This window comes from Eubalaena glacialis, chromosome 3 (assembly GCF_028564815.1).
Source record: "Eubalaena glacialis isolate mEubGla1 chromosome 3, mEubGla1.1.hap2.+ XY, whole genome shotgun sequence".
NCBI lineage: Eukaryota > Metazoa > Chordata > Mammalia > Artiodactyla > Balaenidae > Eubalaena > Eubalaena glacialis.
The window spans coordinates 123,528,558-123,554,265 of NC_083718.1; the positions used below are offsets into that span (position 1 = coordinate 123,528,558).

A 25,708-nucleotide genomic window follows, 5' to 3' on the forward strand; every position below is an offset into this window, starting at 1 on the left:
AGAACAAGGTTATAACAGTGAGAAGAGACAAACTAAAGCAAGGGTGGTTTAGGAGCGCTGAAAACAACATTTACCCTTCACAGAAAATACGTTCTGTTTTTTCCAATGTGGAGTCAATTTTCCAACTTTTTTCTTTCTTAGTACAATGTCTAAAAAGAGTAAAGAAAAAAAAAAAATCCCTTTTTGAAGCCTAAAATTATGCCCAAGGAGGCTGATCAGACGCATAAAGAACCATATGAAAAGGTATAGATAACTGGTTACAACTTCTGAATCACAGTGAATTAAATCATCATTTTTTCTGGAAAAACTTTTCAAAAGTTACTTTATAGCCACAGCCATGCAACCATATACCTCACCTCAACTACCCACACACCAGATCACAGCGGTTCTTAAGTGTGATGCGGAGCAACGTCAGCCTCCTGCCAGAAATTTTTCAGAAATGCAAATGCTTGGGCCCCACCCCAGACCTTCCAGGTGATTCTTCTGCTCAAGTTTGAGAACTACTGCAATACTTTATTTCACATCCATGCTGTTCTCTCTCCGCTGGTTTGTTCTCCACCACCACGCTCACCACTGCCTTTACCTAGCTTGTGCAGCTCATACTGAGATTCAGCTCAAGAATCATCATCACTTCAGGCTGGAAGCATTTCTTGACACACACCCAGTGCTTCTGGAATATCACCATCATGGCACTTATCACCCTGTTATTACAACTGTTTATTGTCCCCTCTTCCAACTATTAAGACCACACCCCTCTTCAAAGATTTATGCTATTCAGTGATGGATATAGAATAAGTGGTTACCATAAGCCAGGCATTGTTCTAGGCATTTGCATGTTGATGAACAACAAAAAAGATCTCTGCCCTTGTGAAGGTGACATTCTGTGTATGTGTGTGTGTGTGTGTGTGTGTAAATATAAATTCTGTACATTTTATTACATGTATGCATCAATAAAAGAATGAAAGACAAAAAGAATAAATAAATATAGGTCTGAATTATTCTAATCTTTCTTAAGTTTAACCTTGGAGAACGAAGTTACTATTCCTTCCACTAAATTATAGACCATTCTGAAAAAAATATTTATAGGCCAAAACAGGTTTTTTAAATTCATAAGTGACCCCTAGATCTACTATTTTCCTGCCACTCAACTAGCAAAAAGACCCTACAGCCAAACATCATTTTTTTACTAAGACATAATTAACACAAAAATCATTGTAAAATGTGCTTAGAGAATTTAAAAGTACAGTAAAAACTGCTAAGATACTATTTCTACAGCTATGTTCTTAAATGTTCTTGATGTATATAAATAAATATGTAAAGCTGTATCTGGCATATGTGGCATTTTCACCTGGCATATTTTCTTTGAAATAAGGATAAGCAACAATGTAATTCGAGTTAATTAACTAAAATTTCGACTAATGAAATCTAATTACATACTCACTGCATAAACAATTCAACCTGAAATCCATATTACCTACTTCACTGAAGAACTGCTATTATTTGTAACTTGTCACTTGAGCAAGCCTTCATATATCTGACTTATGCTGGCCAGGGCTCCATTATATAGCATAATTTAATTCTCTAGGACATAAAAATTCAGTTTACTTTCCTACTTACTGATACATGTTTCCACAGTGGGTTACTTGGCTTGTAAAAATTGGCCAAAAGAATCAAAGCACCCCAGTTTCTCAACAAAACTGATTTTTAAAGGGCTTGATGTTAGTCCTCTAAGAGTAAAATAAATTCTAAAAACACAAAATATTGTGAAAGTTTGGTCTTTTATAATCATTTTTTATTTGAAAATTCTAAACATAATTTTCAAAAAAACACAGGAGAGACTTTAAGAATAAATAAAACATTGTTCCTACTTTGCAAAAACCAGTAAATTTTAACGGGTAAGACTTTATTCTTAAACACTAATTGATAGAAATGGAGAAGATAAGCTAATTCTAACAATTAAACCTTTATATAGGGCTTCCCTGGTGGCGCAGTGGTTGAGACTCTGCCTGCCAATGCAGGGGACGCGGGTTCGAGCCCTGGTCTGGGAAGATCCCACATGCCGCGGAGCGGCTGGGCCCGTGAGCCACAGCTGCTGAGCCTGCGCGTCTGGCGCCTGTGCTCCGCAACAAGAGAGGCCCGCGCACCGCGATGAAGAGTGGCCCCCGCTCGCCTCAACTAGAGAAAGCCCTCGCACAGAAACGAAGACCCAACACAGCCGAACAGATAAATAAATAATAAATAAAATAAAATTTTAAAAAATTAAAAAAAAAAACTTTATATAATTAGCTTTTACCATGGTAAAACTTAAAAAAAAAAAAATGCTTAGAGATTTGCTCTTTAACATGCACACAAAACATGACACATTTATAATGTTTGCCTGGACTTAGAACAAATACATAATTCCTCCTTGCATACATGGAAATTTACCTCTCATATATACAGATGTAAAACAAATCCAAAATTATGTTAAGCCTTTAAAATTATACACTAAGGTAAAACACTACTGTAAACAGGGGAAAAGAAAGCTCTGAAAAGGAAGGCACTGTCCATGGCTGAATACAATACACAGGCTTGTTTTGTTTAAAAACAAAATCTTAGTTAGTTGCTACTACTTAAAAATCTAACGACTGGTTTCTATTGAAAAGTCAGAAGACCGGCAAAACCAGGCTAAACACTGGAAAGGCAACCATGGTTCCTCCAGCAAGCACTTTCCTGCTTGCTGCAGACTTCCACTGGCCTGCTGCACTCAAGTTACTTTGCTTGCTTGGCCAAATAGGTAGGTATTTGAGGTTTTGACCCCTGCACAAGACCACAAGCTCCTGAAGAGGAGGACCTGTGCCTTGTGCATTTTTGAACCCCAAGCACCTGGCTCAATTTAGTCACTCAATAAATGAGGAAGGAGGGAGGAAACCATCTAGAAAACCTTATCTGAGCTTATCGGCAAAGATCCAGGAGCTGATTTAAAAAAAAGTGCTCTATATATAGTGCTCTAAATAGCTATAAGATTTGAAAAGTGCTCTAAATAGCTGTAAGATTTGAAAAGTGCTCTCAATAGCTATAAGATTTGAAAAGGTAACAATCATGTAAGGGCCCCGAAGAAACTTAATGGTTGAATAATTAAATTTATATCTTCTTTCCTGTGCCCTCATACCCAACTTTGATTGGTTTTCTCTATAGGTGTTCACAAAGCATTATCTGCTTGCTGGCAATAAAGGACTATCATGTCACGTAAAACTTTTCTAAGACAAAACCACGTGACGCTGGATCAATGTTCTAACAGTGAAGTGCACAGTAGCTCTGTACCCTCACAGTTAGTAGTGTGGGTTCGTCCCAGGTTCTTTTTACCTATAGGAGGGAACTGCTTCAAAACCAACAACCCCTGGCCTGATGCGCCAAAAATGAAATTTCTCTTAACAGCAGATATGCATCCTGACCTGATAGGTGACACTAGAAATAAAACTGCAGTATCTCATGAAAAAGTCTCTGGTTTGCTAGCCCCCTGCTGAGTTAAGCTACTGTGCCAGCAAAGTGGTCTCTATCTCGATTGGAAAATTTTTTATTATGTGGACTAATGAGCCATTGATCTACACCTGGAATCTTTTTAAATGTATAAAAACATTCAAACATGACAGCAGGAATTCAGTTAGTTTTTCCCTCCAAAAAAACAGATGCAAAATTATAGACTATACACAAGATTTTCATAACAACCCAAGCCAGAGATTCATATTATTAACTCAGTTTCTGCTCGTTGTTTATCATTACAGTACTACTCATTCAGACATTGCATTTTAATGTCAGATTTGATGTATCTTTCAATTCTGATGCAAACAGCAATATCTTCTGAAAATAAAATATTAACCCATTTGTAACTTTCATGTGTGACAAATCTAAGTGAGCATTATTTCCTTTCTGAATACAGAAGTTCTTATGTTAAAATTTTTCTCAACTTGTTATTTATCTGAATTATATTATTAAGTTATGTCAATATGTTGAAAGTAGGGGACTGGGACAGCAAGGAGAAGTGATGAAACATAATTTTGGAACAAGCAATTCAAATAGAATTCTTTCGGAAAAATGTTAACATTTTGAAGCTTATTACAAAGACATCAGAATAATAAGCTTCTATCTATTAGTTGACAGTATGCCTTTTTTTTCCATCTCCGATTTTATTAATAGGTATAAATGGGATCATTTAAAAGTACATATAAAGCCAATTTAAAAATTCTAAAACATTTTCTTCAAGAATATTTAATTGTGACCAAAAAATCCATTATATTTTACATGCATTTCTCCGAGATTTTGCATTCTTTCACAGATTTTACAAGGTTAATATAATTTCATGCTGAATACAATGACTGCCACTACCAACTAGCTATAAAATTAACACATCTTAGCCCCACATTAACTTCTGACCTGCTCTGTAAAAAAGCACCTGGAAGGGTGTTATTTTCACATGGAAATAACATGTAAGACTAAAGAAATAACAGATACCAGAAAATCCATATAGTAATTATGGTTTCAATTATTTCATTAACCCTCTAAAGTGTCTTTACTTCTTTAAAAATCAGGTCTGTCTTCAAAAAAGATAACATTAGAAAGGAAGCACTACAAAAAATAACTTTTTCCAGAAAATATAAAAAAATTTTACTTAGAAGTTTTAGAACAATGACCACACTTAAGAAGCACACAAAACTAAAGATGAAATGAAAGAGTTGCCACAAAATATTTTCAATTTTACTGGCATAAATTCAGTCAATAAATGTAACATATATACCAAAGCAAAGCTTTCATTTAGTTCTCTCAGGATTATTTACAATGATTATATTTACAAATGTATGTAAAATATAAATTCAGATTTCTATCACTTTCTATAATATATAGCTGTGTAATGAAAATAATTCAACCACCAGAAAAAGAATATGACATTCAGGAAATCTTTTTAACACTTAATTCTAAAATAATAAAAAAATACTCATTCGAGCCACTTCTACATAAAAAGAAGATTGCATAGTTTAAGTACTCCTGAACTTAAAAAATAAAATTTAAACAGTCACCTTACCTTCTGTATTCGGTAAGAAGCTGATTATAATGATAAACCACAGGCTTCGCATTCTGCAACCAGAAGACACCATTATTGATCCCTTTAAATATTTTCTTTGTATTCCTTAATGAATCTAGTTATAAATGTCCAGCTTCATCGAACCCAGCAGTGTGCATCATTGATCCTCATATCTGAAAAACAAACAAATCCATCATTTACTCTATGGTCCTGCAATGTCACAAAAGATGAAAAAATAATAATAACAACTCCTCTCTTTCCCTCCTTTCCTCCCTCTTTCTCCTAAATATAAAAAAAATGGCATATATTTTGATTCTATATGCAGCAGGAAGTTGCTCCTATACACTGGATATCTGAGCTTTGCATTCTGGAAACAATCAAAACCCCCCAAAATTAAAGGTAATCAGAACATATGAACTCACATAATAGTTATATAATTCCCAAAGATAAATTTTTCTTTGAAAAGATTAAAAAGTTACTCTAGAATAATATATCTGCCTTTCAATGCCACGTATTAGTCATTTTATCAAAGTACTAGCTTTGGTACACAATACCTCCAACAAAATTTCATAAATACATACACTTTCTTTGTTTCTAGTGATGGTAACAGCAGTATTATCTACTCTTTTATCCTGTTACCTTGCAAAGTACATTACAGATATAATGAAACAGTTTATTTTTCTATTCAAGGGTGTACAATTTTTAATATATGGTTGTACTTTATATCATAATGGCATTCCAAACACCACATAGCAAACTGTTATTTATCTGACTACTAGTTATTCATAAAGGGAGCAGTTTAATAAAATGATTGCTCTTAACTATTTCATTTTAAACTTTTAGATTTTCATATATCAGTTTTTCTTACAGCAAAACTTAGTAAGATCAAACCCATATCCTTGAGCAGTTTAGTCCATCCACTGGACCCAAATAAAACCGCAGACCATGATGATTATATCTCCAAGGTTGCATCACTATTTTTAAAAAACCAAGGGAGCGGTGGCAAAGAATATAAAAACCAAGAGCCAAGTTTAATTCTGACCAGCCCTTAAGGACACAGTTCTTCAACTGCAGAGGATACACAAACTTCAGAAGTGATTTAATCAGCATTTCTAAGTTCCCAGGATCACGTGAAACCAGGTTATTTGCTGGGTTCTACTGAAGTGTTTTACTGCTTTCTAGGGTAGCATGAGGAATCAAAGAGTAAATACCAGCTTTACAATACACATACTATGAAGGCAGTTCCAAAATATATACAACCTCCTGATCTAGCTTCTGAGGGTAAAGAAATTACAAATTCTTCCTTTAAAGTTTTCCCATGTTATCCTTAACCTGGTGCAAATAAAGAGTTTTTTTAAAGTGGAGCACTGAAAGTTACATGAGGTTGTGTCTATAACTCAAATCAAATGAACTCTTACATAATTTAGATGCTATCACTAAAGCATAAAGAAAATTTAGAAAACCAAATTTCCCTAGATAACTTTGAGTTCTCTATTTCACATTATCTGAGCTACTCTGCATTTGCTACATTCTTAATGCATCATATGTGATTCTATTAGCAGGTCACTATATTCTGCTATCACTTCCCTACAATGTAACTTCAATGGAAAAGGGGTCAGATGCTAAATGGTTTGGAACACTTATCCTAAAAAGTCACTATCTTGCTTCACCAACAAACACACAGAAAGAAGGTAAAAAATTAATCTGAAGTCATTATCTAGTGTTTAAATATGAAGACCCATAAAACCACAAAAGGAACTAGCAAGATACTTTTGTCATAAGAAGTTTATTTTATCATGCCTATAGTTTCTGAGATAAAACTGCGTCCATATACACCTCCATGATCCATAATCAGCCCAGTTTTTTTAGCTCTCTCTGAAACCTGTGAAGACAATTAGGTATCATAATGAGGGAATCAGAATTGGCATCACCAAGTTCTAAGAACACCTCAGATGTTCTTAGAAATAAAACAAAAACAAAGGGAAAAGCAAGCTTCCTCCTCTGCATGCCATAAATATAAAAAGAAGAATAATACATCAAAAATTAATCTGATGGAGGAGACACATGGCACACAACCCTGAAAAACTGGCTGGCTCTCTATTCATTTTTCACTCTGAGCTCCCAAAGACTATTCAAAAGACAAAACCAAAAGTAAACCTTCCATTTACAACTGCTGTGCAAAGTACCTGCCTTAAAACTGCAAGCTATTTTATATAAAGCACAGAGAGAAGTCAGATAATTTCATGGCCTGTCATATCAAAAAGGCTAATCAGTGAACAATTTCTTACATCCCACTGACTGGTCAATGATTGGCTCAAGCAATTAGAATAATTTTAATGTGTGGAAGAGGTGCATTAATTTTACTTGTAGTAGCCTTTGGAATGCTCCCGATTTAAGCAAAGAATCCTGACTACCCAGGTTTTGGTTGTAATGGGTATTTTCATTTCAATGAACTAATGCATACAGGCTGCGTGCCCACATGCACAGCCCTTGAACACATTTCCACTTTCTTAAAGCAATCCAAGATCAGTCTGTCTTTGGTCATCCGCTATTTGAAAGAGTCCTTGTTTGTGGGAAGAAAGAGAAGGAAGACATCAGGGACTGATGACTGCCTTGTAAGAAACAGCTGCCAAGATAGGAAAACCTCTGTTAGTGAAGGGAAAAGGAGGAGGAAACCACACAACCCATACCTCTTTTGTGGTCTCTGGCCAGGATAGAATATTTTATGAACTGATTTTAACTATACGCTCTAGTCAACTATGAGACTTAGTATAAATGATTGTTTCTAACAAACAGAAAGAGATTCTGGAATGTAATAAAATCATGGCTTCTTTCGCCCAAATAAAGCTTAAGTCCATCCATCTGTCTGTGCAATGAGTAAAAGAATATCGAATTTATTTTTCTCATTCTACTATCTACATCCAATCACTTTCACATCAAATAAAATTATTTTCTAAAGTTCAAGCTTTAAATGCAATTTTGAAAACAGTCAGAAGATTTTACTGCTGTGATTCAAATTAAAAACAACCTTCCATTAAAAAATTTAATGAAAACTGAAATACTTAGCAGACCATAATCAGCTAAGGATAGAATGAATAAATAATCAAACATGGTGAAGCTAATCCCAAGAAAACATTGCTCCTAAATCAAACTGGAGCCACAAGATACTCACTGGCAGAGATGTAGCCAACAGACTCTATATAACTACCTGCAAAATGAAGCTCAGTAAAAGTGTCTCACAATGCAAAACAAGAACAAAAACAAGGAACAAAACCAGAAAAGGGATATTAAACTTTCTTTCAACAAACAGAAATGATTAAGTGATTCCCCATATTAAAAACCAGTTTGTCCTTAGATTTTTAGAAAAACTCTTCCCAAGAACTTCAGGGAAAAACTGGGAGGGTAAAGGCACAGATGAAACCCCACATAATGCTAAGTAACAGTTCATTGCTTAATAAAAACTGAAACAGAACATTTCTACTCAAACTACAAATGACTATTTCTTTTCTTCTCCTTCAAATAAGGAGATTCAAACTATTTCATCCTAAACTTGTTTCTATAACCACCTGCCATTGTCTACCAAACCTCTGTCAAGATTTTTTTTAGAGTAAGTATCCTATTACTCTGTCATGTAAAAAGTCAATTAATGCATCATTACTACTAAACCTTCCAAAGCTGAACAACGACTTCCAGGAACATGCCTCAGCATTGTTTATATCCCAACAGTCCTCAATGTTTTATACACTACTTACAATGTACAGTTAGCTGTAGCCTTTCAGACAGTAACCTGCTTATACTTATTAGCTGCATTAAACATCCCATGCCTTAAACTGTCAGCAAAATTAAGAAACCATTACTAATCAGTTTTAATATTTGTGTATTTATGTTACATTACTAAGAAATCACATTTAACCTTATATATGATGATATCTGTCTAGCAAACATAGAAAAAAAATAAAACCCATTTGTTGAAAAGCATCAATAAGTAGGATACAGCATGCTTCAAATTAATGAGAGAAAAAGATAATTTAAATTTTTCTAAAAATGGTTAACTGAGTTGATATTCTATTAAGTGCAAAGCCACTAAAGATTCGTATCTAAAGCTTTATCTTTGATTTCTACTCATGGACACTGAACTACTGTGAACACCGGATATTATGCCCAAACAACCATAAGCATGAGAACCGGAAAGGCAAAGAGCCATCTTAAGCAGGAAACCTACCAAAGTTACCCATCCTTGTTATTATGCACTAATGCTGTGTAAAATGAAACATTCACGCTTTGGGTAAGCTTAAAATTCTATGCACTAAGTGTATGTCAATTTTAAATGAGAGTTAAAGACAGCTGTAAAAAATCAGTCTTTCTGATCTAATTTGTGCTATAAAATTATAATCACTATGGGACAGAATTTACTAACGGAAGAAAGCTGCTTTTCTATGTTTTACCAAAACAACAATAACAACAGCAACCGGATGATACTAACCCCACTCTGCCCGCACTGCAAAGGTTTAGAAAATAAAAAATAAATTGCAGAATTTCCCCTTCTTGTTAACATAGGAGAAAACATCAACACCCTTGGGATTTTTCTTTCAGTAAATTGCCTAAGTAAACCCTTGTTATCACTAATCAGAAAGCCTTTTTTAGCTCCAGACATTTGACATTCTTTTTGCCTTGGAGTTTATTTTCTTTCCCTTCACAAAGATAGGGCTGGGGTTGGAAATGCTAATAGCGATTTTAAAACCACGTGGCCAACCACTAGTCGCCACCCTCTTTCTCTGTTTCATTTCTGCAGATATTGGTATCAAATATAGAGTACTTTAATTACACCATTTATACTAAAGTCCCCTTAACATTCATTTTTGATCTTACCCTTTATTGAAACTTCTTCATTGTGAAGGTATAAATTCTCCTGTGAGAGGACTTAGAGGAGTAGAAAGGAGAAGAGTTCAGGAATGCTCCCAGTAAATTATATCTGCTATCTGCTATGATATCTAGGAGTCATGCTGAGCATGCAAAAGAGGCTTGTAGCTGTGGACTCTGGAGGCACAATGCAGGGCAGTCTGCCATTGTCTTCATTAAAATGCTTCCAGTTGAAATAATAAAAACAAATGGCTGTCATTTTCAAACCAACATAGAGGACATTTTATGACTGAACATAAAGCTGCAAATGAAGTTTCAAAAGAAAAGGAAAAAAATAAAGCTACATGCCCAGTTCAAAATATTACCTTATATAACATGAAAGTTGATGGCGTCCCCAACTTTTATATCAAAAAAAATCATAAATCCATTAGTTTAAAATATTTTGTATTTATTGTTAAATTATAATACACCTACAATGTAGAATTTAGTTTTTTCCCCTTTTGGGGGAAAGGGAAAGCTATTTTTAAATAGCAGTCCTCTCCAAAGTTAAAACTTTTTATTTCTTCTTAACTTTCTAATGGTCTAGAATTCTCATGCAATATTTTTGAGCTGAATATAAATTATGGGTACCAAGGCCAAAAATATTTCCTGAGTGCCTACTGCGCGTGAAATACTGTATCAGACACATATCACTAATCCTTAAAAGGTCAATATCATAAAGGTCAGAAGTCTGAGGTTCAGAAAAGAAAAGTTAACTCCTTTACTGGAAGTTACTCAGCTAGCAGGTAGCAAAGCTTGAATTCCAATCAAGGCTAATTACAAGGACATTCTTTCTTAGTTGCTAAGTTATTCATTCAGCAAACATTTACTGAGGATCTATTACATGCTGTGTACTGAGGAACCTAAGAGACAAAACTCCTAACCCTCAGGGAGATTACATTCTAGCTCAAAAATAACCCTTTCTAAATAGAAAGCTACAGTTGCCTGGCACAGAATTAGGTTCCTCCAAAATGATAAACTACACAGATAAACTAAATAGTTTACTTATATTATTCATGAAATCTTCACAACAACCTGACGAAATATAAATTATTATCCCCAATTTGCCTTAAAATGAGAATACCTAACCTGTACAACGACAGTAAACAATAGCAGGGCTGGGATATAAGACCATGTTCTAAAACCACTATTGCCACGAATTAAGTAGTTCAGATAAGCCTACTCACTTTATGTGTTTTATTATCTTTCCCTTTGGAATAAAAAATAGAAATAGAACAAAGTCATTTTGGGATTATGAAAGTGATGAAATGCCAAAAACATAATGAGTTGATTTTCAAAATGTTTACATGAGTAAAACTAACATCCCTTAGGTAATGATAGCTAAATGTTAACTTAATTTTTAGTATTTCCAGTTAAGCTATCTTAATTTTATTCATTTACAGTGCTATTTAAAGTGCTCATGATATATGTTATAAACTAACAAATTATTCTAGATGAATCTTACGAGCCGAAATACCTGAGAAGTTGCTTACAAGTCAAAATTATAAACCTAAGTATTCCCTCAAATATAATTAACAATGAATCTTAATAGTCATGGAAAGAACATTTTAATGTCAACTTCTGTGATATTATGGTCTCTTCACTGTTCAGGCAAATAGAAAAGGAAAAATCCAATGTTGCTCATGAGATGCAATCTTATCCTTGGCTCACTACACTGGATCCTTTGTTCATAAATCATTGTTACTAGCCATTCTTTGAATCAATATTCAGATTCCCTCTTGGTCTATATGTACAACCACTAAATGAAATAATAATGACCCAGGATCTGTCGTATATTAGATCATCAATATCACCATCAGGAGTTTCTTAAAGGTAATGAGGTAATCTGAGTAAAATATGTCAAATGAACTTAAAAATGAAAAATTAACTACAAAGAACACATGGTAAGAAGCTGAAAAAAATTTTCTGAAGTATATAGCACATTGCCTTTTGTAATCAATAAATGATAAAACTCAGTTGCAAGCTATGTCAATATATATAGTGTCATCTCAACTTGCAATTCTAAAATAAAATAAATAATATTAACAGTAAAATTGCATGTATGTCAGTTTAGGTCAATGACTATCTGGTGATTACATTCCAGATATTTTTGATATTGAGTACTGAAATGAGTGTTACCTATTCACTCATTATATTTACTTTATATACTGGCCCTGTGTTAGGCTCTAAAGGGATTATAAACAGATGAAGATATGACCGTCACTTTCAAAAAGTTAATAATCTTCTAAGGAGAATTAAATACATAAGGAAATGATTAAAACTCCAAATATGAATTAATTAATAACTGTTAAACTCCCAAAAACTTAGTGATAATAAATATATTTTATACCAAAATAATGAAAGAAAAGAGAAATAAAAGCAGTTTATAGACCTGTGTTTCCCTTGAGATGTGTAGTTAGGTCAACCAATATCATCTTAATGACAAGAGCCCAAGACTGAGATGAGGAACACAGTCTAGAATCCTGGTTTAACCTACCACTGTGAGCACTGGGACAAATCACAATCATCTAAGCCTCAAGTTCAGCAACTATATACAAGGATAGGAATACACAATAAATTTACTGTTCCATTATTTTCTCAATTATTCCAAAAACATGTTTATGGTCCTGATTCCATCTTAAGTAATCTTAAAGGAGATTTTTAAGGGTTATTGCAATATGTTTCACTAAAAGCTTGTCTCTTATCAAAATATCTCTCAGCAATTACTTTAATAATTCAGAGTTTTTAAATTACATCTAAAAGAGTTGCTATTACAAAAAACACTTTTTGAAACCTACTTACAGATTACATGACAGATTATTACATCGGCAGCCATAATACAATAACCTGAGACTCATTCAGCTCACATATTTCACACCCCGCCTTTGTGGGAAAACGCACATGACCAAACAGCAAGACGACATGCTTTTTCCAGAAAAAGCAAGTTCCTGTGCCTTAGCCCACGTTAGTCTCCATTAAGCCCTACATCCCATACCATACACTCTGTGTCTACAAGCAAAACTCAAAATAACAGTATTTTATTGAGTGGTAAAGAAAAAGTATATACCAATTATTTCTGAAAATTAACTTAATGAACAACATTAGAAATAAAGTTTCAGTTTAAGTGAATGAACAAGAACAGACTCTTACTTCCAGTGTTTGACTGATATTCTATGTGGTCAGCATGTCTGATTTCTCTAAAGAGCATTAGAAGACATATGGGAAGGCAAGAAAAATGTTTATAGATAATATTTAAAAACATAATGGACTGAGTCATTTTTAATGATTGTTAAATGTTAAAAATATTTAAAACTTTAGTTCATTAAAAACTTAAAACATAACATGTTTTATGTCTAGTGCTTCTTAACTAGTGACTCATGGAGTGAGGGAGGTATGTGGTTTTTAGAAAAGGGATTTTCAACATTAAAATGTAATTTTATAACCTCTATTAAAATTTCAAGGACTTCCCTGGTGGCTCAGTTGTTAAGAATCTGCCTGCCAATGCAGGGCACATGGGTTTGAGCCCTGGTCCGGGAAGATCCCACATGCCACACAGCAACGAAGCCCGTGCGCCACAACTACTGAGCCTGCGCTCTAGAGCCCATGAGCCACAACTACTGAGCCTGCGCACCACAACTACTAAGCTCACGTGCCACAACAACTGAAGCCCGCGTGCCTAGAGCCCATGCTCCGCAACAAGAGAAGCTACCGCAGCGAGAAGCCCACGCACTGCAACGAAGAGTAGCCCTTACTCGCCACAACTAGAGAAAGCCCGCACACAGCAATGAAGACCCAACACAGCCAAAAAAAAAACCCAAAAAAAAAAGCAATGTTTAATAAAAAGAAACATAGGTTATAAAAAGCTGAGAAAAATTGACTAGAAGCTTGAATTACTTGCCAAGACTCTCTTACTTCGTAAAAGACATGTTATTTTTGCAGTATTTCATTAATTTTTTATAAATTTTCCAAATCAGAAAACTGATATTTGAGGAAAATATATCCCTCGTTGCCACGCCACATATAAAGCAAAAAACTGAGCTTAATAAGAATAACTTCCAAAGATAACAACCAGTAGTTCTTCAGATCTCTTAAGCTAAAAACTATCAATAATATCCCATTATGTTTAGAAAGATTAGAAGCAAGGAATTATGTAGACTGATACTATACAGCAGAGATCAGGAAACTTTTCTGTAGAGGACCAGATAAGTAAATACTTTAGGCTTTAAGGACCATAGAGTCTCCATCACAACTATACACTTCTCCCTTTGTAGCATGAAACCCGCCATAGACAATGTGTAATGAATGAGCATGGCTGTGTGTCAATAAACTTTACTGCAAAAATTGCCAGTCAGCCAGTTTACTAACTCCTGCTATAGATTAACCGATACAAGATGGAGATAACTGAATGCAGTTCGGTCAAATAATGAACTGACCAATAACTATCAACATCTACCAGAATATTCAAACCAACTTCAGTCTGTTATTTTAAGAAATTAATTTAAATGTAAAGGTAAAGGTAAATTAACTATGCTGGAATGAGAAAAACAAAATAAAGCAGCATTATACTGACCAAAACAAATTAGTGTTTCAGTGTGTGTATAACAGAGCCATATGTACAGCTTACAGTGCTTGGGGAGAAACTCCAGAAAAAAAAATAAAAGGCATTACCACAGTAACCTATCTTACTACTTTGGCAGGAGAGAATGTAAAACCAATCAAAACAGTAAGTAATGGGAGGCTGAAAAGCAATGAGGTTTGGACAAGACCCCTGAGGTATTCTACCATTAGTATGATGGTTTCAAATACCTATTGGTAGAAGTGGCTTCAAACTTGTGAAACTTCTGTCATCACTGCTACTCACCCATGTGAAATACTGGATATAACCCAGTCCCACACTGTATTCAAAAGGAAACTACTAAATTCTAATTTGTTGAATTTCTGCTATAAAGCTAAAAATTCTACAAGGCCAGAATCACCAATCTTACTCCAAAAAAATTATGAAGTCACAATAAATGCATACATTTCTGTTACAACAAAAGAATTTTTAGAGTTTTCCAATTCCTTATATCTAGGCTCTTCCCAATCAATATTTGACTGTTACTATTATAATAAATACTTTTACTTTCTGCAAGCTAATGTTTCCTAAAATTGAATACTCACACTATAACATGCCATAAGAATAATATTTCTAAGCTACAATTAATAGGTAACCACATTTAAAATACATAAAGGCTAAACTTTTCTATCTATCTATATATATATATAAGACAAAAGAGTGGAGGTTACAAATTTTTAATAAGAGCATTATATTATGGTAGTAATAATCTAGGTGTTTTACTGGAAGTGAAGTGGATTACTGTAAATGAAATTTTAAAATGTCCTTTCCATTTTACAGATAACACAAAATGACTTTTTTCATGTCTCTGGCGATAAGGATAGATTTGCCACACATTTAAATGGTGCCTTCACACTTCCCACCCTGACTCATGAATTAATAATTTACTGACATTAATACAAGAAGATAAATGATAAAAAGGTTAAGGCGCATGGGCCAACCATACACACATACTTCTTTGAGCACAGTTAATACTTCTCTGCCAATTACAACTAAAACTTAACTGTTTTCAATAGCATTTTTACAATCTAAGTAGCAGCTTATGCGCACACAATTTCACACAATTCAGGCTTAATAAATTTCCTGCTGGTACCAAACAATCATTCTAGGGGATTAAAGTGCAAGATCTGTTAACATTAATAATGTTTTATATAGTCATATGTATTAATGAAGCCTCTATACCATTATTAGTCTCCTAAAAAACCTTCTAGGCCAAAATACTGATTCAACATGAATTACACATTTATGCTTTACAGTAACAAAGAAATACATTAGTGTGACATGGTAAAATAAAAAAATCACACCCACTATGAAGTAACAGATTTCCTTTGACCCAAGCTTGCTAAGTGTGCATGCAAATACATACACACACAAATGAAATCAACTCAGTCTCTAAGTTTTTAAAACCAAAAATCCTCTGGAGCATTATTCATGGTAAGTTTGGATAAAATACAGTTCTGTGAATATAAAAGGTACTTCATTTTAAGGTGGTACTCATTCACTCACAGTTTTATCAATTCTTTTTCTGAAATGTTTTAATCCCCTCTCATTCTTTTCATTCTTTCTGCCCTAACCTCTCTCTCTCAACTTCTGTAAAAATCTCGTGGCTAATTTCTTGCCCTCCATCCAGCTTGCCAACCTCCATTAGACTGCTCTTCCTAATTTCACTCTAAACCATAAAAATGTGTAAAACTGGAACCAATTCTAGAAATCGCTTTATATATAAGACAAAGAAAACACTTGGGGTTGTAACTTAACAAAGGCAGACCTCAGAACTGCTGATTTTCAAATTTTCTCTTAAGTACATATATTATTATCTCACTGTAGTTTAATTATCACAACAAACCTAGTATCTCTATTTTAACAGCAGAGGGACTGGAGGGGCGGTGGTGAAAGGAAAAAGTTTAAAAAAAAAAAAGTGGCAAAAAGCAAAAAACAAGAATAGAGCCCAAACAGATCTAACTTCAAAAATAATTCAACCCTCTACTTCTGTCAAACTTATTTGCTCAGTGATTCTGAATATGCCCTTCAAATTGACTTATATTCAAGATTTTTTTTACCCATATAGAAAACATTCCCCTTCCTTCCACCTAAGAAAATTCCATACAGACTTAACAGGTTTAAAAGCCACCTATGACATAAAGCCAACTGGATCACCTCTAACTGAAAAACACCCCTCTTTTGAAAAATTCCTACAGTCATTATCTGTACCATTTGTATAATAGTTATTATTGGGTTGTCTTATAACTCTTCTTCAATTAAGCTTTTAAACTATTTTTAAAACCTCTTTTGTCAAAATTTTCAATATTTATCTTTCTTCAATGTAAGTCTCTTCAAACCAAACCAAAAAAATGTCCAGGATACATACTCTGTTCGAAGCATTGAGGCTGGTACTGCAAGAAATACAATGATGTGGAAGATAAGGAAATGACACAAGGGCACAAATAACTTTACATAGTACTTAAATGTAATTAAGAAAGTAAGTGCTCCTTATGGACCACAGCTTTTGCTCATCCCTTTAATCGATTCCGATAAGTAGTGTAATATCCTGGTGATTAATAGAGTGAATATACAATAAATTAACCAGTTTTCTGGAAAATTATTATAATTTTCAATGGATTTCTTTTTTGGCTAACATCTGAACTTGGGAATGAACATCCTTTTTTTATTTCCTGTTCTTCCTCTTTAACTATTAAGGTAATTAATTCGATTTTTGGACCTAGGAGGCTTACCCTCCCTTTGCACCTTTCCTGGCATATTTATGCTATTCCTTCTACCTGAAATCCCCTCTGCCAACCACTATTCCTTTTCCAAGACTCAGTTGAGGCCGATCACTTGACGATCTAACTCCCTCCTCCTTCCCTCAACCTCCATAGCACACACTAGAGGAACACTGTCATTTGTGTACAAAATCACAAAAGTATCATTTTCAAAATTATTGTGAGCTAAATGAAAACAGGACCCATGGCTTTCACATCTATAACCTCAGTTCTGGGTACCCTTGCATAATGCCTGGCAAATAGCATATAATAAATATTTTCAACAAAAAAGAAGGGAGGAAATTAGGTAAATAGAAAGGAGAGAGGGAGGAAGGGGTGAACGAATAAACTGAACTATGGGAAGTAATGTCCATGAATCGAGGGAAAGATGAAGAAAAGTGAATGAATTCAGAAACTGAAGTACAAAACTGAAACACAATTTTTTTTAAAAACTGGAAACAAACGTAGAGACCTCCTAAAATAGGGATTTTCAAGCATTTTTTTGAAATATTTAATGTTTAATTAAATATTGAGGAATTGCCAATTTAAGACACAAAAAATAAAAATGGCTATTTTTCACAAGTTTAATTTATCACTGTTTGGCATAAAATACTTTTCTGTTATCATTTACAGAAGTCAAATAAACTCCCTCAAGGAAGTTTTAAAAACCACTGGGCCTCCTCACTAACAGTGAGGAAGCAAAAATGTCCACAATTAGTGAGTGGGAAAACTAAACATGCAATTCAGGTCCAGCCAAACTCCAGTAGAATAATCCCCTGATGAAGTTTTTCTTTACAATACAGATTTCCTTCAACTTACGATGGGATTAAATCCCTATAAACCCATGAAAGTTGAAAATATCTAAGTCAAAAATACATTTAATACACCTAACCTACCAAGCATCATACATTAGCCTAGCCTACGTTAAATGTGCTCAGAACACTTACATTAGCCCACAGTTGGGCAAAATCATCTAACACAAAGCCTATTTCATAATAAAGTGTTGAATATCTCATATAACTTATTGAATACTATACTGAAAGTGAAAAACAGAATGACTGTATAGGTACAGATATTTGTCATGGTGGCTGGGAGCTGAGGCTCACTGCCGCTGCCCAGCATCAAGAGAGTATTGTACTGCATATCGCTAGCCCGGAAAAAATAAAAATTTAGAATTTGAAGTACGGTTTCTACTGAATGCATATCGCTTTTGCACCACAGTAAAGTCAAAAAATCCTCAAACCACCGTAAATCGAGAACCATCTGTATTTGAAAATTCAATAACTGAAATACTGAAAATAACTTAAAACCTTTTAAAGTATTAGAGAATGTGAAATTATATAAAACTATATTAAGTACACCTGAGAAATTTGCTTTTAAATAAAAACAGGATGGGGTAAATAAACAAAGTTGACATTTATTTTCAAAGTACACTAAAAGTGCAAGATAATTTCTTCTTGCAAACATTTTTGACAAAGTAGGCTTCCACATCTACATATTCTCCCAGCAATATTTTGAATTTGAGAACACACTGTTTCCAACAGTGAAATTCCTCCCAAAAGTCAATAGCTTTAAATAAAGGTCAGCATAAAGGTACAATACAGTTTTATCACCATTCAGAACAAAGAATAAAAACATTAAAATCCACACCTCTTTTCTCCTCCAATATTATGGGACTGAGTTAGCACTCTTAATTCAACGCCAATCTTGGGCTTATATCTCACCTCTATATGAAAAAACAGTAAATTTCACACTGGGAATTAAACTTCAGCTTTAGTTTGCAATTAAGGTATCTGACATTGCCTATAATGCATATGGCATTGCAGATTTATTTCTTTTTAGCATTTTTTATTTACTAAAGCTGTTGAAAAACCATGGCTACTTCTAAATCCTAACTTTCCATCCTTCCTCAGACTAGCATTTGCAATTAAACTGACTTTAATATACAAGTCAAACAATGTTGACAAAAAAATCTAAGCAGTTCGTTTGCAGAAAGATATCTAAATATTAAATATGACATTCAACAGGTTTTAAAAATTAAATGGTAATTGTAAATGGTACAATATATATGTCTGTCCTAATTTGGGAAGACGAGCTTCTCACATAATACTCATCAAACTAAATACAAGAAATTGTTCAGGCATTTCACTAAATTAAAATCTTGAAACCCTACAGCTACAATGTACAAATTTAGATTTTATTAATACTTTAAATCAAACCATAGTTATTATTCAGTTTCATATTATGCAATTTATAGTCTTCTGCTATGAATACAAGAACCTCATGTAAAACACAAATATACACCTGAAACACAATATTGTAAATCAACTATACTCCAATATAAAATAAAAAATAAATTAAAAATATCCGAAGGAATCTACAAAAATAAATAAATAAAACACAAATAAACCAAAAAACTAAACCTTACAGCCTCAGATCCACATAATAAAAATTTTCACTTTAATCAGCACTTGAAAAAACATGAATATCACTTAAACATATGCAGGTATATACTCAAGAATATTTTTAGAGACATCTATAAAGGACGCAAAATTATAATTTTTCACAGGTCACATTAAAAATATACGTATCAACTTGAAGCAATTTTTGCACAGCCAATATTCTTTAGGCGTAATGCACACATCTCAAAGTATTGTCAGAAAAATGGGCTCGTTCCTCCTCCTTTGCTCGCAACAGGCCAATGGCAGGAATGAATGACTCGTATAGAACCTAGCTCTTCCTCTACCCTGAGTTCAATCAATGGCCAAATCCTGTCCCATCACTACAAAACTTTTCCACACTGTCTATTGCCAATGCCACTCACCTGGACTATCATCCACACTTTCTAAGTAGGTTTCCGTTTCCTCCAGTATTTCCCTACTCTAGTTCATTGGTTACACCACCATGACAGTCAGCAATTAAATGTAACACTTTCTCAACAGAAAATATTAACAGCTTTTCATGGCCTTCAGGAGAAAGTCTAATCATAGCACAGTAGGCTCTTCATAAACACGCCCCTAACTAACATCCCAGTTTCATCTCCTTCCACTTCCTGGGCAATTTGTACCCTCCATACACACTCTCCTTAAGGTACCATTTTCTGCCTTTGTTTTCCCTGACCTTTACCTCTGACTTCTCCTCCTCCTCGAAAAGCCTGCATCTGCTGAAATCCTCCTCTGCCTTCAGGTCTATTTAAATGGATTCTCTTTTTTCTATATTATTCATTCTGAATTCACTCCCCCTACCCTATATTTCCACAGTCTTTCCTCTACACTTCAGGTTGGCATGTCATTACGGTATGCCTTATATTATAATTATTTGTGGAAATGTCTGTTTCTCTGATGAGATTTTAAGTACCTAGAGAGCACAGTCCTTATACAGTACATTTCTTCAGGCAGGGCCTTAATAAATGGCTGTTGATCTAAAATGAAGAATTAAAGCCCCGAAGTTAATGGATACCTAGATGAAATGTGCTTATAGATAAAACTGCTCTTGTAAAGAGCAAAACGCAATGAATATTTCAAAATATAGACTTTAAGACCAATGAAACAAAATACATATTTTCGGTCTGGCAATTTTGACAAACTTGGTACTAGAAGTTCTGTCACACTTTTAAAACCACATGTGCTGTCATAATAACTTCTGTGGCATTGTAAGAAACCAAAAATAACATCTTGAAGGTAAAATCCAAAACATAATAAACACTGTGAATCATTAAAATAAATCCAAGCCCTTACCTGTCATTTATACACATGCAACATTGCCAGGAAAGGTTGCTCTGAACTACAGAAGCATAATGTACTTTGAGAACATACCTGCACGTGAAATACCCTATATTTCAAAAGAAGATTTGGGTATGACTTTTACTTTAATTAAACTCTCAAAAGAATTCTTTTATATAGTAAAAATTCTCTGTGACTGTGCATCGGAATACAATTTAATTTATCAAAACTGGGAGTAAGTTGTAGGATAATAGCAAAAGTTGGATCGCTCTGGCTGAGTGATTTCTTCTGACCTTGAGAAACCTATAAATTGCACAACATAGAATGGTGACAAGGCTGACACAAAAATTAAGATTTGCTTCTTTCAATTTTACCTTTATGATCTTATTTGTACCCTATAAATGTCCCTATAAATTAAAAGTTGGTTTAAGGAGTTTTAGGTAGATTAACAGTCTTGAATATAAGTTAACCAAAAATGGAAAATCTGTCTTTCAGCTAAACTACCAAATACACCATTAGGTATTTGCACTATACTGTGAAAGATAAAGATAAGTTTATGATTATTATATTTAGAATTAAGAACAATTTTCAATTTTTTAATATTTGTAATATATTACATACATATTAAACCAAAAACTATGCTGTTTTAGATTTATTATCATTCAATTCTTTATCTATTGTGTTTGCACAGAATCAATAAAACTCAAAGTCCATATAAAGGAATCTCACTACTAAAGACAGGGAGCCTCTAATTTCCACTGAATTGTTTGTTAAAATAATTTTCAATCTATTCATAAATCTTGCAACAATAACAAAAAGAATGAACTGAAGTCCCATCTTTAAACCTGTTTCTATACCATCATGATAGGTGATTTCAAAAAATTTTAACCTAGATGTCAAACACTTATACTTCATCAATTTTTGATTGTATGTTAAAATGATGTAAAATATTGAAGCTTTAATGAGCACTCAGCATTAAAAAGTCAATTTGATAAGTAAGGAATGAATGTTCAAATAGATAAGCAGAGCTTTAAAAATTCAGAATGGTATAGCTGTGATACCGTCCAAAAGTTAACCTTTATAAGCCGTGTTAATGAAAATTTTAGCTAAAATTACATTCTGTTTCCTGGAATCCTTCCTAATAGTTTTAGTCTGACTTTCTACCTACTTGATTTATTGACACCTGTTATAGTTCCCTATCTAAAAGCCTATTCTTATACAGGGCTGCACATATTTTCTACTCTTTTTAGATCTCTTTTATGTAATAAATATAATGTCAACAAATTAAAACAGTAAAAGTACCACAAAAGTTTATCTAAGTTGTAGATTCTAACAGAAAAGATGAGAGAAAATCAATAGAAACTTGTCTTACACATAATGCAATAATTTGTAAGTTTAGATAATAGACAGAGCCTAATTTTCAGCCAAATCCTGGCCAAGAACTAATACATATATTTTCCTTACCATATTTTGGTTGAAACAAATCTAAATAAAGTAGGATGGCAGGCCAAAGGCAACAACTGTGCGACGTAGTTGCCCATACCAATCTTTTTTATACACAAACTACCTTTTTTTTCTTTTAAATAATTTCATTCGTAACACAAATTTAATTATAGGATGGCAGTATATATGCATTCCTCAAACTGTCATTTAAGATACTTCAATGAAAAGCTTCTATATTTTCTTTGAGAAAAAAATGCATGAAATAGTTTTTATTTTGTAGGTTGAATAAAAGTATGCAAATATAAAAAGATCACACATACGCTATAATGAATGATCAATTATCAGGCCCAACATTAAAAGAATGTTTTACAAGAGTTGAATAATGCCAAGCATAAAGGTATAGCAAATATCCTTTTTTAATTATGGAGGCCTTAATATATATTAAGTCATATGGAAACACTTTGAAGACCACCACCAAATAATGAGATTCCACGTTACATAAAAAAACTGTACACTGATAGAGATCACTAAATTTTTATCTTGGCTCTCTTTAGGAGGTCAAACAGCAGCTTACTTGGGAAGTCAAATGAAAAACATGACAATTTTTTTAAAAGGAGAAATAAGGCCCTCAGCCATCAATTCAGAAATGAGTAACATCCAATTATTAAAACAACTCCTGAAGAAAACATTCTATCAGAGGGAATGTCAAAAATACTAAATCAATATACAAAATAACAAAATGATGTTCTTAAGAAGAATGCAAAAAATATCTGACATTATCATCAATTTTATAAATATGTTGGAGTTTGCGATGACTTACTCCTTAAAAACAGGCAAAATCAGTTTTAATAAAGTAAGCTAACAAATTAAAGCTATATTTTAGTTTATTTTCAATTAAAAGTTAACATCTTGGTGAGTTAATTGCAACCCTCTTGATACGCTCCTCTTGGTTTTCACAGAATTAACAGGCAATATAGAGAATGAAGCTATTAGTATATGTAATCTACAAGATTCTCAATATTCTTAAAATACTTAAGCAATGGTTGTACTATAGGGTTTTCAACTTAGTATTGTTCTAAGAGCTCTAATTCTTATTCTCTAATTTCTTTAAAGAATATTCTTAAACTACTAAAAATCAATTCTAAATGTTTTTGAAAAATTCAACTCTAGAAAATGTGAATTCTAAGATACTTAAGATTTGTACCTGGGTTTTTTAATCATGTAGTATTATTAACTGAATAATAATTGTCTTAAAAGATATCTATTCTCATTTTAATGAAACCAATTATAGGTTTCCAGGCTGAAATGTCTAAAGAACTTATGTACTTAACGTATAACACAATACCAAAAAATTAGTTAAGAAAAGAAAACACATGGGAGATGTGGGAGAATGACTACATTATTAAAACAGCCAAGTATAAAAGTTACGACTGACCATCAAGTTTATTATAATTCTATGTCACCACAGTTCTACAAAATATTTTACAAGCGCCCATCAACCCTAAATTCCTATAGCGATCACGAAGATAGGAAAGTGCTTTGAGACCTGTGTTCGTAAATACCTTAGTGTGCTGCAGCTGTTATCTGAATCCCACATAGCAAAGAGTTAAAACAAAGGTTTTTTTGAAGTGTAATTCAAGTCATTTCATAGGCCCAGGTATTTATTTTTACATTAGTTATTGGGGGCCAGTAACTACTACTAAGAGATAACAGAGCATTTGTTATGATACTCTGACAAGTAGTAAAATGCTGGGCTAAGCCTTTTTCTTGAACCTAAACCAACTTTTTACTTAGGGCCACTCAACTACCTTTCTGCTTTGACTTAAATTTGGTCAAAACAAAAATGCCTTTTGAATCAATAAACTGATTTAAAGAGCATTAAATATAAACTAATTTTTAAAAAAACATTACATAAAAATTCAACGATTCAGTAGGTTTTCTTTTCCTTCTTAAATATAAATCTCAAAAAAGGTTTTATGAATCATATTTATATTGAAATATGGAAAGCAAATATGAGACAAAATTATCCATAAGTAAAAAGCATCAGTATTTTTATTTTGAATTTCAGATATTTCCTTAGGTATTGTATTTATTTTTATGTAAGGCAATACAATTATGCCTAAATTATTGGAGATAATTTGTAATATCTTTTTCTTACAAAAATAGCATACTTTTTATTAAAAATACATAACATCTTATAACTTACTCTTTTTAGAAATGAATAGAAATTTGATATTCTAGGGTCTTAACATTTTCACTCTTTAATGCAGTTTTCAATTAACAATATTATGTGAATGTCACAAAATCATGTTATACGAAGTATACATAATAAAAAGTCTTTTTTTTTCAATTTGAATATATCTATCAAATAGACGAAAGGAAACGCCTTTGAAACATAAAGGCAAAAAGAAACTAATACTGTTTATTTTTATAATTAAAATGAAAACTGTAGTTTTTAAATCCTGGTAATAAGGCAATTTAAAATACATTTAAAAATTATTTTCCAATACATTTATGAAAACATGCAGATTCACAGTTTTGCATTCCAGACTCTTCATATAGGTATATACAAAATTGTGAAGAAATATTATTTAGGCTTTACTACAGTTGTTAATTTCTGTTTAAGATGTTAACATGTTAAAATATTTGGCTTCAGTTCAAACAGTATAAAAGGTATCAAGTCTTTTTTTTATAGGAATTTCTATTTTTATAAAACTTATACTAAAAAGATTATTTCAAATGTACATTCATAACACATATTACCCTTATCTGGAGAATTATTCTTTATATTATATTATCCTCATAGCTTATTTAAAAAAGCGATCTGCTCATATAGATGCAGGAACAACTAATACATATCTACTCTTAACATTTATACAAATGACAGGATGTTTTATCATAATTCATACTCTTTTTTATTATTCATTCGAGAATATTTAATAAAAATTTCTTTGGTAATTTACAAAGAATGTCGGGTTATTTTAAACTGAAAAGCAGCTGCCAATTAACTCTCTCATCATAAACATCTCCAATATAATGAAATAACAATAATCCTTTTACAACAATAATTTTTCAATAACACATTTTCTTCACAATTCAAATTTCATTATTTTAAAAATCACTCAGTAGTTAGTCTACCTTCAGATTTAAGACAAAACAAGTAGAACTTACCCTAGCTGTGCTTTTCCAGTAACCTCACAGAAGTTATGCA

General features: G+C 33.0%; 1 protein-coding gene across 9 annotated transcripts in view; it reads right to left on the minus strand.

Moving 5' to 3' along the window:
- ADGRL2 (adhesion G protein-coupled receptor L2) overlaps window positions 1–25,708 on the minus strand; it is a 180,063-nt gene that overhangs the window by 141,522 nt on the left and 12,833 nt on the right. For all 9 annotated transcript variants that reach the window (XM_061183963.1, XM_061183959.1, XM_061183962.1 and 6 more), the window contains one exon: window positions 5,060–5,232. In XM_061183963.1, the coding sequence (XP_061039946.1) occupies window positions 5,060–5,132 (73 nt within the window). In that variant the 5' untranslated portion in view covers window positions 5,133–5,232. The remainder of the gene's footprint in view (window positions 1–5,059; window positions 5,233–25,708) is intronic.